At 44.5% G+C, this 16,508-nt stretch overlaps 1 protein-coding gene across 1 annotated transcript in view; it reads right to left on the minus strand.

The window, feature by feature from the left end:
* The window catches only part of LOC124622864 (mucin-3A), a 368,592-nt gene that overhangs the window by 132,315 nt on the left and 219,769 nt on the right, over positions 1-16,508 (minus strand). Inside the window, exons 5-6 of the mRNA XM_047148658.1 lie at positions 10,771-11,088; positions 10,547-10,722 (exon numbers count right to left, since the gene is read on the minus strand). Of these exons, the coding sequence (XP_047004614.1) occupies positions 10,547-10,722; positions 10,771-11,088 (494 nt within the window). The remainder of the gene's footprint in view (positions 1-10,546; positions 10,723-10,770; positions 11,089-16,508) is intronic.

The following is a 16,508-nucleotide window of genomic DNA, read 5'->3' on the forward strand; positions in this document are numbered from 1 at the left end:
GCGTTCGTCACAAACACGCTAACTACCTCGGTGCGCTCCACTGCCGACTCACACTCCGATCTAACACCCCCACCTACCCAAAGTCCTCGTCCTTGTTCTCCGTGCTCGCCAATTTTAGAATCCCATCGGAGGTCGAACGTAAATGTGCATCCGCACTAAAGATCGTGGATTCAGTGCCCATCGAGGCGAATCAATCATATGAATGCATTGTGGCTTGTTTTTTTTTTTTTTTTTTTAAGGACCACACACGTTTATAAAATTATTAGTTCGCTTTCCGTTATAAGAAATGCGTAAGATCCCATGAAGCAAACAACTTGACTATCGAAATCAAGACTTTTTTAGAAAAGCCCTAACATTGTTTCATTTTTCTAAGAAGGCCAACCGCAGTTTTCCCGCATTATTACCTATATGTGAACACTTTTCACAGTGTGAAGCAGTAAAAAGGGCTTCCAACTGTCAGCTCCCATTCTGAAACGCTTGATTTTCTTTTTTTAATTGCTCATTAGACCTCTTCTTTGCGTTGTCCCGATTTGTTACACGTGACATTGCCTGAAGGCCACACAGCCGTCTCTTCATGTTGTAGGAACTTTCTAGAATTTCACGTAGTTAGGTTATGTTTGTTCAAAAATGTCGTGATTAGTTTTAAAGTAATGCATTCTTTTGACGAAGGAGTCCTGCTATATTAGTTAGTAATTGTTGATCAGACTTGTTTAACTGTTACATTAGTTCAGTTTACCGGATTGCGTAAGGTCTGCATTCGGAAAGAACGTGACTGGTGCTTCCATCTGTCACATTCACTGTAAGGATTACCTTGAACGTGTAATCGATGAAACCAGCTGGGGAATGATCCGTAAATAGTTCTCTTGCGAATTATGGAACTTATTAACTTTTTATTTGCCTTAGTTGTATGGAACCTGGGATCCGAGTGAATGTTTGGCTATATTTGTCCGTAATACTTAACGTCACTGCATATTGATAACTGCTCTTCCTTATGATTTAATCTTGCGGTGTGACAGCGGTACTACGATGTTCCTAATGTGCCATTTTGAGCGGCAGTCTTCGTTGTCAACGATTATTTCATTATACTTGATGTTAGAGTATCACTTGATCCACATAAATTTTACTCTCTTTCTGAGATTTTCGTTTCGGTTGGTGGCTTTCATAATGGAGCAAGCTTCGACAATCATTTAAATATAAACAATTTTGTTCCTTACTTACGGTGAAATTCTTATAGTAAATGTAAAATACAGAGGAAAAGCAAATAGCACACTGAAAGTGGTGCGTGTTAAGGTACAAATGATCACAATATCTGCACTTACATCACGTCATCTAAGTACAGATATTTCTACTAGCGTAAGGTTTTTTTTTTTTTTTAGGTGGCCAGTATATCCAAGTAAATGTGACAAGAGCAAGCGATTAATGCTTACTGTACCCTGGGCAGCAGATCAGGTGCTGAACTGTGGACGTGTGGACGCAAAGCGATTAGTCTAGACTGACAACCTTAGTCCACTTAGTGGTGCAATACGACCGTGTGTACAGCATCAGGAAGTAAAGTTTGTGAAGTGTTTACGGGACTGTTGGACACAGCGAAAAAAAAAAAAAAAAAAAAAAAAAAAGCCAACGCGCTGGTGTGTGTGCATACTAAGGTGCCATATACAAAAATATCTGCACTTATATCGGTAACACGCAACATATATAGTTTTTCTGACAGGTAGCTAGATAAAGACCAAGGATACGAAGCTGCTAAATATAAAATAACGTTTCCAATGAAAAAAAAAAAGAACCAGTAGCTTACGCAGGAATAAATCTTTCATAGAAGAAGAACAACCCGTTAACAAAAATAGCATGACACTGAGCACCAGCAAATGATCAGATAAGGAAAGGGCAACCGCCTTGTCAGTGGTTAAGGAATTATTCTGTTTTCCCCTGAAATGATTATCTGTTTTCTCCTGAAATGATTAGGGATATAAAAGTAACAGCGTAGCTGGATAGGAATTCGAACTGCAGTCCTTTCCAAAGTAAAACTTGTGCTTTCAGGGCTGTGTTACATAGCTCGGGCGAACAGCAGAACTAATGAGAAATAATTTAGATTCCACTCCAGAATCAGCTTTTCAACACATCTAACCGGCAACTGGATCTAATGGCTACACCGGGAAGTGCTGATCTGCTGCTCGCAGTAGTGATTTAGGAACCACTCATCAGTGCTCCACTACTGGCGCCCCAAGCATTTACACCTCTTCGAGGAGGTGTTTCAGGCGGCTTCAGAATTCAGGCGCGTTAGAAGAGCCACTTTGTATTCAGCGACCACTCGGGGCGTTCCGATAGCACCTTGAGCAAATGAGGCGCGGACGAACGCGGGCGCTCCGATCGCAACCTCGCCCCGCCTTTACCGCTCGCATACGCGTGCCCTTGGCGGGGAGGTCGCAGGTTCACGCACAGCACCCGGCCGCGCTTTATTCTCCCATTAGCGGACCGGTGGCTGGGAGAGCGGTCGCCGCAGGACCAGATAAACATCTGCGGCGCCCAGCAGAGAGCCGCGTCACGTCACGCCAGCCGCCGGAGCAGGATTTAATTAAGACGGGCAGCGAGCGGCCCCATACGTTCACGCCGATGGCTGGCGCACCTTCTGCAAGTCACTTCGCTGCGTATTCCAGCGACAAATAGCAGAGACAGGTCGGGAGTCGGAATTACGTGACAGATAGTTGATGGTGTCATTCTTTATCTTGAAAGGTTCCTTTCGTCCGTGCCTCTCAACAGTGGCGAGAATCTACGCATTCTTCGCGAGACAAATTACGCGACGTGCTGCTCCACGGATTTAATCAGAAACTTGTAACATGCTTAAACTTCCCTTCTTCTTCTTCTTCCTTTATTTCTTTCTAGGCTAAAGGCTGTTTCCTTCACTGCTCCTTGCTCTACCTTGAGGTTGTCACTCCATCCTTACCTTGGAAGACAGATATTTCTTTCACTAACAAGTGATTTTTACGACTTCCACAATCTTCGGTTCATCCATCCTGTCTATACATTCATTCTGTTCATAATTTCTCTTATGGAGCCACTTATTATGGACTCCAGTTTAGATTCTTTTATAATACTTTCAGCCGGTCGATGTGCCCGAGCGATTCTAGGCGCTTCAGTCCGGAACCGCGCTGCTGCTACGGTCGCAGGTTCTAATCCTGCGTCGGGCATAGATGTATGTGATGCCTTTAGGTTAGTTAAGTAGTTCTAAGTCTAACTGATGACCTCAGATGTTAAGTCTCATAGTGCTCAGAGCCATTTGAACCATTTTTATAATACTTTCATTTCTCTGCTTACACTAGCCAGTCACATTAATGCGATCACCTATTAAATAGAATGAGATTTTCACTCTGCAGCGGAGGTTGCGCTGATATGAAACTTCCTGTCAGATTAAAATTGTGTGCCGGACCGAGACTCGAACTCGAGACCTATGCCTTTCGCGGGCAAGTGCTCTACCATCTGAGCTACCCAAGCACGACTCGCGCCCTGTTCTCACATTTTACTTCCGCCAGTACTTCGTCTCCTACTTTCCAAACTTCACGGAAGCTCTCCAGCGAATCTTGCAGAACTAGCACTCCTGGAAGAAAGGATATTGCTGAAACATGGCTTAGCCACAGCCTGGGGGGTGCACACTCCGCTGCAGAGTGAACATCTCATTCTGTAAACATCCCCCAGGCTGTGGCTAAGCCATGTCTCCGCAATATCCTTTCTTCCAGGAGTGCTAGTTCTGCAAGGTTCGCAGGAGAGCTTCTGTGAAGTTTGGAAAGTAGGAGACGAGGTACTGGCGGAAGTAAAGCTGTGAGGACGGAGCGTGAGTCGTGCTTGGGAAGCAGAGATGGTAGAGTACTTGCCCGCGAAAGGCAAAGGTCCCGAGTTCGAGTCCCGGTCCGGCACACAGTTTTAATCTGCCAGGAAGTTTCACCTATTAAATGCTTGAATAGCCACCTTTTGCGCTGCAGACCGCTGCGAGACTTGCAGGAGGAAAGTCAGTGAAGTTCTATATGGTACCGACATGGATGTGGAGGCATGCCGACTCCAGTGCAGTGGACGATTCCACTACGTTGGATGAGGATCCACAGCGCGTACTGTTTAATCGAGGTGGTCACACAGATTCTGGATTGGGTATAAACACATGGAGACCACTGGGCAAGTGGGTAGGTAAAATCGTCCTGCTACTTTTCGAACCATTCACAGACACTGCGAGCTGTGTGACACGTTGCACTGTACTCCTGGTAGAGTCCATCATGCCAAGGAGAAACAGACTGAATGTGGGGTGGGTACGGTCCCCAAGGATAGATGCATACTTCTGGTGATCCACTGTGCCTTCCATTATGACGAGATTGTCCAGGGAGTGCCCTCCGGCCTGGACGCTTACGACGACTGCAACAGGGTGTTTGCTTTCAGACGTTTCACGTCGTTAACGCCAAAGACCATTTGTCATATAGAGCATAAAACTGATTCATCTCAAAAGGCCACCTATCGCCATTCATTGGACGTTCAGTAGCAGTACTGGTGTGCCAATCCCATCCATAGTCGCCCATGAACAGCAGTCAGAATGAAGTAGGTGCTTGCTGCGGAGACCCGTGCACAGCAACATTTGCTGAACGGTCGTTCAGGGAACACTTTTGCTAGCCCCTTGATTCATCTGGGTGGTGAGCTGCTCATAAGTTGTCCGTCTATTCATCCTACACATCTCCGCAGCCATCGATCATCACTCTCATCTATGGTCTGTGGTGCACAACGTGGCCTCGGCGACAGTTTTGATATTTTGCTGTGCACTGGTACACTTTAACTAGGGAAGCACGCAAACTTACAGAATTAGCCGTTTCAGAAATATAGGGATGTTTACATTAATGTGACTGGACAGACACTGTTCACGATCCGCATTTGTACGGAATACACGTACTTCAAAATTTATTCATTGACTGTGAATTGCTTTGCATCAGCTGTATGAGCTGTAGAGCTACCATCCAATCGTGACATATGAGAACCAGAATTTCCCGCTTGCAGTGAGCGGTCGCCTTAACAACTTCGACTATCCGTGTACGCACCTGAGACCGACCCGAATTTCCACATGTCAGTGTCAAAATGGTTCAAATGGCTCTGATCACTATGGGACTCAACTTCTGAGGTCATCAGTCCCCTAGAACTTAGAACTTAGAACTACTTAAACCTAACTAACCTAAGGACATCACACACATCCATGCCCGAGGCAGGATTCGAACCTGCGACCGTAGAGGTCGCATGGACTTTTCTTTCACAGTCACGATCACAGTAATCTAAAAATTATCAACTGCACAGGATATATCAGTCGATAGTAAGTTGTTTCCTACATTTGTCATGCAGTTCCATTCACCGACCAACTGTAAGCACTGTGAGAAGCCTTTTTTCTTCTTCTCTGCCTCAGATTATCGTGGCTTTTGCCGTTTAACAGTTTCGCGGGAACTTCATTAAAATATTGCTTTCACTTTACATTCCCAGCCTCCCACTATTTTTCAGCGGACACTCGTCCTGTTAGCGTCAGAAGACTTGAAAGAATGAAATGCAAACAGAGAACGCTGCCGACACTGTTTATTCAGCGGGACGACTGCTTTCTAAAGATAAGAAAGCTATACGCTAAAGGCCTAACACATTCAGCACTGGAAACGAGTCTGCAAGATTTTCCTTTCCCTTCCGGTCTGCTGAACGCATCCATTTAAATTAGTTTATTTTTCACCTTTTTTTTTTCTCGCTATGCCGTCTTTGGTTCTTTTTTCCTGTGAAAGATATGCGCCCGCAGCTAACATTTCTGAGCACTCGAGTTATTAGGGAAGTAAATAGTAAGGTTCATACCTAGTGTGCCTGATCTTTAAAGCTCGTGAATCTTCGACTTTTCCGTAACAGACAAAAATCATGGTATCACACAGTAGAACGGCATACATGTTAATATACGACCCGTTACAGATTCGTAACGTTCCAGTGACATAAGAATTCAAAATCTTAACCATCACTCATGTGCCACACATGATTTTAGTGCCAAGTGAATCGTTATGTGAGCTGTCTGCTGGTCACACTGTCGCAAAAGTCAACATGTTATTAACCAAATATTTTGTGTCAGACAGATACAACAAACTCCGTCTACAGGGTTACTGAGTAGGAATGGTCATTATTCACGGATCTGACAGGAACGATAATTGCAAGCAAAAAAATGTCTAGTACACACTGCCCGAAAATGCATATTTCAACAGCAATGAGCATTTCTTCATCTTCGATACTCTGAAACAAATCTCTTCTACTAGAAGCTCTTTGCTTTCCATAATTTCAGAGATGGTAGTATGGACCAAAACAAGAAAAAAGTAAGTAAACATGACCTGTAAGGTGGATATATTAAGATATATTGACCGTCATTATAAAAGCCTTCCCACAAACGCATCGTATAATGTACTACCTAATGTTTCTTTGTTTCCCGCACGATCGTAGCTGTACCGTGAACTCGATTACGCCTGTCATTATAGACTATCCGTTTTGCGTCAAAGGGTCCACGCGTCAATACTTGAACTATTTCCCAGGGGAAAATAAACATTAATGGGTTGGTTTCGCCGCACAGCACGTACTGGGAGATACTAAAACATATGTGTGTTTTACCAAGTGGAATTCGTTAAGTCGGCTACAAAGGCACATGAGCTCCTTTACTTTCATAGTGACTAATAATTTGGTAAACAGCAGAAAGATATAACCTCCGTATTCGATGGTATGGGCGTAAGTGGCGCGCAGTACAGACTACAGTCTTGAAAAATTTGCTGAAGATAATACTTCATGCAACACCACGACCTCCGAGATCGAGGAGCGTTTTCTGACATGCAATTTCCGGGCCGCTATAAATAGCTAGCACTATTGGCTGTTCTAAACGACTGCGCCTCTTATCGGGATCTTTGGACGAAAGCTCATCTCCATGCTGGAATAGTAGGCAGGTCTTCCTTTAAACCAACTAAGAGGGTGATGGTCTGGGTAGATACGAGAGATCTGCGGATGAATGTCGGTGCTTCATAATATCCTTCAGGAAGTACATTTCTGGAAGCGCTGCCAGGAAGAGGCACTTTGCAGCTAGTACAATGAACGTTAGCAGAAGAAGAACAATAAAAGCGCTCGCAGTCCGCTCTGGATGTAGACATGTCCAAAGGCCTGTATGCTGAAATACTAGGTTGGTGCATAAGTTCATAGCGTTTCTTCGTGAGTATAATAAACACAACAAATACACATAACAGAGACTTTAACCAGCAGCAATATCCTTTCTTTCACTATTTACAACAGTCTGCCATACACTGGCGTAGCTTCTAGAATCAGCGACTGTATATATTACGTGGTTTTGAGGCGAAGAACTCGTAGAGCCATATTTGGGGCTCATTTTTATCCGGAAAGGAATTCCCTTAAAAGTCGTTTGACAGAGAGCGAGAAAGGTGAAAATCTGGGGGCGCAAGATAAAGTGAATAATGCGAAATGACTTCCCGGCCCACATCCTGTGTAGTGCTTTCTGTCAGTCCAGCAGAATGCGGACGGGCATTATCTTGAGGTAGCATCACTTCACTCAATCTTCCTGGTTCTAGTTCTTGGACAGCGTCCGCAAGACGTATCGGTTTTTGACAGTAAATGTCAGCAGTGAGGATTACACCTCGAAGAAGCAATTCGTAGTACCCCACACAGTCTTCCTTCCACTAGATGCGTAACAATATCTTTTGTAGACGTACGTAGGTCATTACACGGGGAGTTGCTGCTTTGTTTCGGCTCAACCATTCCTTACTTTTCCTTACGTTAGCATAAAGATACAATTTCTCATCAGCAGTAAAATTGCAGGATAGTAATGGTCGGTGCTGTTCACGAGCCAATTGATGACGAGCGAACAGAGATGCATAAATAGCCTCCCGAGGATTTTGGTGCGTTTGGCTTGGATCATGCGGTACCCATACACCCGATTTTCTAACCTCCCCTAAATGCATGCAAATGTAGCGCGATAGTGCAATGGTTACAGTTCATCACATTTGCCAGTTTTTGAGTAAACTGACATGGATCATTGCGGATTAGTTCGTTGAAACAATCTTCATCTGACACAGGTTTTTCTCAACGTGAAGAGTCACTACAATCAAAAAGATCCACTTTAAAACGAGAAAATCATTTTCCTGTCGTGCTCTGTCCAGTGGCATTATACCCATACAGGGCGCAAATGTTCCTGGCTGTCTCCGCTGCTGTCACCCCTCTAGTAAACTCTTAACAGAAGTATATATGGTAGATGTTCCGATTTCTCCATCTGTTACTACATTCAGTAGCATCCATAGCTTCGCTCACAATCTCGAAGTGACGAAAAGACTCTGTTTGTTGTTGTGTCTTCAGTCCAGAGACTGGTTTGATGCAGCTCTCCATGCTACTCTATCCTGTGCAGGCCTTTTCATCTCCCAGTACCTACTGCAACCAACATCACTCTGAATCTGTTTAGTGTATTGATCTCTTGGTCTCCCTCTACAATTTTTACCCTCCGCGCTGCCCTCCAATACTAAATTGGTGATCCTTTGATGCCTCAGAATATGTCCTACCAACCGATCCGTTCTTCTAGTCAAGTTGTGTCAAAAATTTCTGTTCTCCCCAATTCTATTCAATACCTCCTCATTAGTTATGTGATTTACCCATCTAATCTTCAATGTCAACTCAAATAGAAACAGTGAAGTACAAATAAAAAATGAAAATCGGGAAATGAATCAATAGCAACTGGAATACCTACATGTGGTTGTTGTTGTGGTCTTCAGTCCTGAGACTGGTTTGATGCAGCTCTCCATGCTACTTTATCCTGTACAAGCCTCTTCATCTCCCAGTACCTACTGCAGCCTACATCCTTCTGAATCTGCTTAGTATATTCATCTCTTGGTCTCCCTCTACGATTTTTACCTTCCATGTGGCCCTCCAGTACTAAAGTGGTGATCCCTTGATGCCTCAGAACATGTCCTACCAACCGATCCCTTCTTCTAGTCAAGCTGTGCCACAAACTCTTCTCCAATTCTCTTCAATACCTCCTCATTAGTTATGTGATCTACTCATCTAATCTTCAGCATTCTTCTGTAGCACCACATTTCGATAGCTTCTATTCTCTTCTTGTCTAAACTATTTATCGTCCATGTTTCACTTCCATCCATGGCTACACTCCATATAAATACTTTCAGAAATGACTTTTTGACACTTAAGTCTATACCCGATGTTAACAAATTTCTCTTCTTCAGAAACTCTTTCCTTGCCACTGCCAGTCGACATTTTATATCCTCCCTACTTCGACCATCATCAGTTATTTTGCTCCAAAAAATACCAAAACTCCTTTACTACTTTAAGTGTCTCATTTCCTAATCTAATTCCCTCAGCATCAACCGACTTAATTCGACTACATTCCATTATCCTCGTTTTGCTTTTGTTGATGTTCATCTTATATCCTCCTTTCAAGACATTGTCCATTCCGTTCAACTGCTCTTCCAGGTCCTTTGCTGTATCTGACAGAATTACAATGTCATCGGCGAACCTCAAAGTTTTTATTTCTTCTCCATGGATTTTAATACCTACTACGAACTTTTCTTTTGTTTTCTTTACCGCTTGCTCAATATACAGATTGAATAGCATCGGGGAGAGACTACAAGCCTGTCTCACTCCCTTCCCAACCACTGCTTCCCTTTCATGCCTCTCGACTCTTATAACTGCCATCTACTTTCTGTACAAATTGTAAATAGCCTTTCGCTGCCTGTATTTTACCCCTGCCACCTTTAGAATTTGAAAGAGAGTGTTCCAGCCAACACTGTCAAAAACTATGTCTACAAATGCTAGAAACGTAGGTTTGCCTTTCCTTAATCTTTCTTCTAAGATAAGTCGTAGGGTCAGTATTGCCTCACGTGTTACAATATTTCTACGGAATCCAAACTGATCTTCCCCGATGTCGGCTTCTACCAGTTTTTCCATTCGTCTGTAAAGAATTCGTGTTAGTATTTTGCAGCTGTGACTTATTAAACTGATAGTTCGGTAATTTTCACATCTGTCAACACCTGCTTTCTTTGGGATTGGAATTATTATATTCTTCTTGAAGTCTGAGGGTATTTCGCCTGTCTCATACATCTTGCTCACCAGATGGTAGAGTTTTGTCAGGACTGGCTCTTCCAAGGCCGTCAGTAGTTCTTATGGAATGTTGTCTATTCCCGGGGCCTTGTTTCGGCTCAGGTCTTTCAGTGCTCTGTCAAACTCTTCACGCATTATCGTATCTCCCATTTCCTCTTCAACTACATTCTCTTCCATTTCTATTATATTGTCCTCAAGTACATCGCCCTTGTATAGACCCTCTATATACTCCTTCCATCTTTCAGCTTTCCCTTCAGTAGAGTACAAATAAAAAATAAAAAATGAAAATCGATAAATGAGTCAATAACAACTGGAATACCTACATATAAAACAAAAGCACTACGAACTTGTGCACCAACCTAACAATTCCCTGGAGCTGTTCTAAGAATGTAGAGAGGCAGAATGGAGTACTCACCCTGTCTTGGTGGAGCGGAAGCCGGACCTCTGGGTGGATGTGGGCCTGACGGCGCTGGCGGCCTGCTGGCGGGCGGAGGAGTGCTTCTTGCCGTGCTTGCCGTGGCTGCCGTGGGCGGCGCTGGGGGCGACGTGCGCCTCGTCGGCGGCCTCGTCGTGCTTGCCCGGTCGGTGGTGCTGGCGGTTGTTGCTGTTGCCGTTGCGGCTGCCGCTGCCGCCGCTCACCGCCGGCCGGCGCTGGTTGCGGGTGAGGCCCGGCGCCGAGCTGAAGAGCGCCTCCAGGGGCAGGGCGGCCGTCTCGTCGGCCAGCGTGCCGGCCACCGGCGTCGGCTCCAGCTGCTGCGCCTGAGGGCGCGGACGCGGCGCCGCCGTCTTGAGGATGCGCGCAGAGGACGAAACGGGCGTCGGCCGCACCTTGGGTGACGAGCCTGGCCGCGTCGAGCTGACGAGCACGTGCTTGCTCGACGACTTGTGGTTCGGGTGCACGCTCGACGACTGGCGTCCCTTCAGGTGGAACTTGCTGCTGGGCTTCAAGTTGATCACCTGCGGGACACAGTGAAGACGTGCTTTACTTTCTGATCTTCGTGAATAGTTTAACGCGCCTTCACACTCTCAATATGTACTGCACAGTAATACCGCGTCAACTAGCCGAGTACCTGGCGTTGCCTGAGTATGTATTTATTCCAGTCTTCTATTAGTCCATCCACTCCTTCCCCTTCTCTGTCCACCTCCTCCATCATCCTCTCTCATTCCATCTCCCCCATGCCCTCTCTCTATATATCTCTCCACTCTCTCACTCCCACCCCCCACCCTCGCCGTACTCACTGTTCATCTCCTCTTCATCGTTCTTTGTCCATCACCTCCTCCCCCAATCATTTATTAGTCCATCCACTCCTTCTCCCTCTCTGTCCATCTCCTACTTCACCCTCTCTCATTCCATCTGCCCCATGCCCTCTCCCTGTTCATCTGTTCACTCTCTCTTCCCCGCCCCGACCCTCGCCGCACTCACTGTCTATCTTCTCTTCCCCGTTCTTTGTAGATCCCCTCCTCCCCCTCTCTATGTCCATTTCCTCCATCTCTCTACCCATCTCTTCTTCCTCACTGTCTCTGTTCATCTTCTCCTTTTTTCTTTCTTTGCCCATTTCTTCCTCCCCTCTCTGTCCATGTCTGCTTCCTCCCTATCTGTATTCATCTCCTCTCTTCTATTAGTCCATCCACTCCTTCCCCCTCTCTGTCCATCTCCTCCTTCACCCTCTCTCATTCCATCTCCCCCATGCCCTCTCTGTTCATCTCTCCACTCCACCGCCCCCACCGTCGCTGCACTCGCTGTCCATCTCCTCTTCCCCGCTCTTTGTCCGTCCCCTCCTCCCCCCTCTCTACGTCCATCTCCTCCATCTCTCTGCCCATCTCTTCTCCCTCTCTGTCTCTGTTCATTTCCTCCTCTATTCTTTCTTTGTCCATTTCTTCCCCCCCTCTCTGTCCATCTCTGCTTCCTCCCTATCTGTATTCATCTCCTCCTTCTCCCTCTATGTCTGTGCGTATCCGCTTCCTCTCCCGTCCTCTATGATATCACGCTCACCCCAACTTTAGTCTGGTGGTTCTTACCCCACAGTATTTTTTTCCAGTCTGTAACCAATATATGTACTGAATTTCTTTAAAATCGTTCTTTGGATTTAGGATGAAATTTTTACCCGTTACTTAGCCCGTGTACGAACATGTCAAATATATTTAACGTACCTCACACGTACTGGTATATATATTTCACCTGTGTGTCTAGCGAATTACGCCCTACTTTCTCGTTTTCGCCCATCTTAATACACTACTGGCCATTAAAATTGCTACACCACGAAGATGACGTGCTACATACGTGAAATTTAACCGACAGGAAGAAGAAGCTGTGATATGCAAATGATTAGCTTTTCAGAGCATTCACACAAATCTGGCGCCGGTGGCGACACCTACAACGTGCTGACATGAGGAAAGTTTCGAACCGATTTCTCATACACAAACAACAGTTGACCGCCGTTGCCTGGTGAAACGTTGTTGTGATGCCTCGTGTAAGGAGGAGAAATGCGTACCACCACGTTACCGACTTTGATAAAGGTCGGACTGTCTGTGGTTCTCCGCCGTCATAAAATGGGGATGGTTGCTTACCTCTTTTGTGTAAAAAATATACACGCCTTCCCTGTTTAGCACTGACCATGTTATGCGTGGCAAGGCAAATTGCGGTGGTCTTTGGGTGACACGCGGCATATAATATTTTTTTTTAACCGGTCCAGTCTTGAATCCAAGCATTAGTAATGTCGAACTCCTCTTCCACAGCGACCCTTACTGTTATTGTCGTTGGCCATCTAGAGTAGAATCAGTTACTGTGAGCATCATCGACATCTTGATGGAATGGTGGATTTTTACTATCCATGACCTTTTTGTGCTCGTTCGTGAGAGAATTTATGTGACGTAGTTGAGGGGATGGAATGTAGCTTAGTGCTGGCAGCCATTTTTAGGTGTTGATTTTGTAACGCCAGCAATCATTCTGATGACGTTAATAGTTGAACGCGTATCTATTGAGCTGTTTAGCAGGTCATGTATATATTCTCCGTCTATTGCTGTGCGTTAAACCGTTCTAAAGATTTCCGTTTCAGTACACCCTGGAAAAGAGAAGGGGAAACAGAACCCTCATGCACTCGAATTTTTTAAATGCCGTTTTACACAATTAATGTCTGCCTGCCTTGATATACAGAGAAATCACGGTAATTTTTCTAATCGTACACTATATTAGTGTCTTTAGCATTTTGGTTAAATACGGTAATGGACAGACAAGTCAGTGGAACGAGAAATGGAAAGATTAAACAAAATGCTGGACAGCGATATCGTTTCACGGAAAAAGAATAAGAATGCATTCTTCCACAAAAACTGTGGCGAAAAATACAATGTAATTGAATCTGGCGAGACCAAAGCGCGTTCCCTCTTGTGCTTGTTCAGTAAAAGAAGCACAAAGCCAAACATTCGTGCTCTGTCCATTTATTTTTCTGTAAAGGATTCACGAGACAACTTTTTCAGGAGAGTTACCGCGTTTTCATAGTGAGTCACACTGCCACAAGGTTTACATTTTTCGCGATGAAATAATTTTAGCTTATACAAATTGCTGTAGTATTCTATTTTAGAAAAATTACCCGCTGTGATCAGCAGATACGTGAAACAGATATAATATGAGCTCCACAGACCTCTGAAGTAACTATTTAGTCATTATGTTCCTCCGTTTATAACAAAGCTCAAATTACATCTCATCCGTCGTCAGAGGATATTCATTTAATTTTTTTTTTAAATAGCTGAGTTAAGTAAAAATTAATTTCAGAAATGTTTGTTCCAGTTTCATTGTGGTAATGGCAGCAACTACTTACATTTGCCAACTTCTTGATAGTAAATGTTTGTTATTTTATTCAGTACTCAATTCACATCGAGTGCAGTCTATCCTTAACTGTTACTAACACTCTGGCTACATCACAGCCGAACTTGTACAACTTATCGGTGATGGCCGAGATGCGCCGAATGCATTTTGTAACTGTGTAAAGACGCTGAATAGCTTCAGCCTTTACAAGATGATGCAGTTTCAAGAACTCTATGGAAGAAGTCAACCTTGACGGACCACGTCGTTATACATGAGCAGCTGATGACGTCGGATGCTGACGACAAATCGCATACAAGTGTCGTAAGTGGTTTCTTGGTTGCTGCGGCTGGTATCGTGATAGGTCAGGCAGATGTCAGGAATAGAATTAATCGCTCGATTGTTACACGATGACGTAGATTGTGTTCATAAAAGTGCGGGTCTACATTTTCTACATACTGTTCTGACGCCATGTTTCGTAAATCCCTCTCCTCCAGTAATCCAAACGTCAATGATTTTATTAACAGACGTGTTTCCGGTAGGCACTTGTAACTATCGGTGGCCGAAGACAGGGTGATGTAAGTACGTGTCTAACGACGAGTGCGAAAATTGTATGAAATTTGTGTTTTTCAAGTTCTGCGAGATGGCTTTCTACTAGGGAGATGGGCGAGTCCGGGATGGAATAAACGCATAGAGTAAAACACCGCTGATCTGATTCACCAGCCAGCCACATCATGAAGTTAAGGTGGTTTTTCACGCACTTCAAGGCAAATGTAGGAGGCAATCAAATGAAAACGAAACATGTGAGAAAATGATGAGTAAACTGTCTATTATATCAAAAGCAATAGCCATAACTGTTAATACATTTATCCCACACTGACGCAGGCCGGTCAATGCCTTCATGAAAAAATGTCTGCGATTGTCTATGGAACCATGACTGCACTCAGGCGTACACTTCATGTAGGAGGGCTCACATGTTGAAATTTCGTTGGGAAGCCCTATACGTTCCTCCATACATCCCCGATCTCTACCTGTACGATTTCCGTATTATTGGTTCAAATGGTTCAAATGGCACTGAGCTGTATGCGACTTAACTGCTTTGGTCATCAGTCGCCTAGAACTTAGAACTAATTAAACCTAACTGACCTAAGGATATCACACACATCCATGCCCGAGGCAGGTTTCGAACCTGCGACCGTAGCGGTCTCGCGGTTCCAGACCGATGCGCCTAGAACCGCTTGGCCACACCGGCCGGCACGTATTATTGGAGCCCTGGAGATAAACTTTCGTACACTGACTTTTGTACACTGCTGGGTATGGTCTTCGTTCCGTAACCAGTCGCAAACGTTTATCCGTAAAGGGATCGAAAATCTTTCCTCACAGTGAGATGAATGTGTTTACAGTTACGGTGATTCCTTTCGAAATAAACTGTTTTCCTACTGTTTTGCCGGCCGAAGTGGCTATGCGGTTCTAGGCGCTGCAGTCTGGAACCGCGAGACCGCTACGGTTGCAGGTTCGAATCCTGCCTCGGGCATGGATGTGTGTTGTGTCCTTAGGTTAGTTAGGTTTAACTAGTTCTAAGGTCTAGGGGACTAATGACCTCAGAAGTTGAGTCCCATAGTGCTCAGAGCCATTTGAACCTACTGTTTTTCCATCTGTCTTGTTTCCGTCTGACTGCTACTTATATTTATGGAGCAAGGTCAGTACGGAGTCTTTGTGTTTGCTCGTGAATGACACTTTTAAGCTGATGCTTTACACGACATACAATAGCTTTAATAGAATAAATTATGAAAATTAGAGTGTATCGCTCACTATTAGTACTTTGGCTGTTGTAATTACAACGTTACCTATATGATGTAAAAAGAAGATACACGAAAATTTGGGAAGTTTGTGGTAAGCTTCTTTGGGATCAAACTGCTGAGGTCATCTATCCATAGCCATACACACTACTTAATCTAACTTCAACTAACTTACGATGAGGGCAACACAACACCCATGCCCGACAAAGGACTCGTACCTCCTATCGGGGAGCCACGCATTCCGTGACAAGACACCTTGGACCGCGCGGCTAAAACCCCTACGGCGAAGGTACACAAAAAGAAAGCAATGTGGCCATCGAAAATCACGTGATGAACTAGTTTCTGATAGGTAGTGCATCGAGTAGCGGTTATCACTCTGTTTCTTTCGATATGTCTACGTCATCAAGCACTTTCTACACCATTACTGATCGTCCACTACCATGTTGCGCACTATGGCGATGTTTACGTATGTGGTTGCATTCTTGCAGCGTCCTTCAAGGGGGAACATTTTAAAAAGAAGTATGACAACGTTTACATTCTGTTAAATGAAGAACACTGTAGAATTACAGTACGCTCCTTAAATATTCTTTTAGACTAAAGGCAGAACGCTTCTGGATTATCGAAAATCCACCACACTAGTGCCTGAAAAAGCAGCAAAAATCTGTAATGGATCATACGACACCGCCTGTCACTTGCATTAATTTATGAAAAAAATGCCCGCAGAGTGTAGGGTATCGTGATCGGATGCCCCAGAACGTGGGCTTGCATGAATACTCCTC

Source organism: Schistocerca americana, chromosome 7 (genome assembly GCF_021461395.2).
Source record: "Schistocerca americana isolate TAMUIC-IGC-003095 chromosome 7, iqSchAmer2.1, whole genome shotgun sequence".
NCBI classification, from domain to species: domain Eukaryota; kingdom Metazoa; phylum Arthropoda; class Insecta; order Orthoptera; family Acrididae; genus Schistocerca; species Schistocerca americana.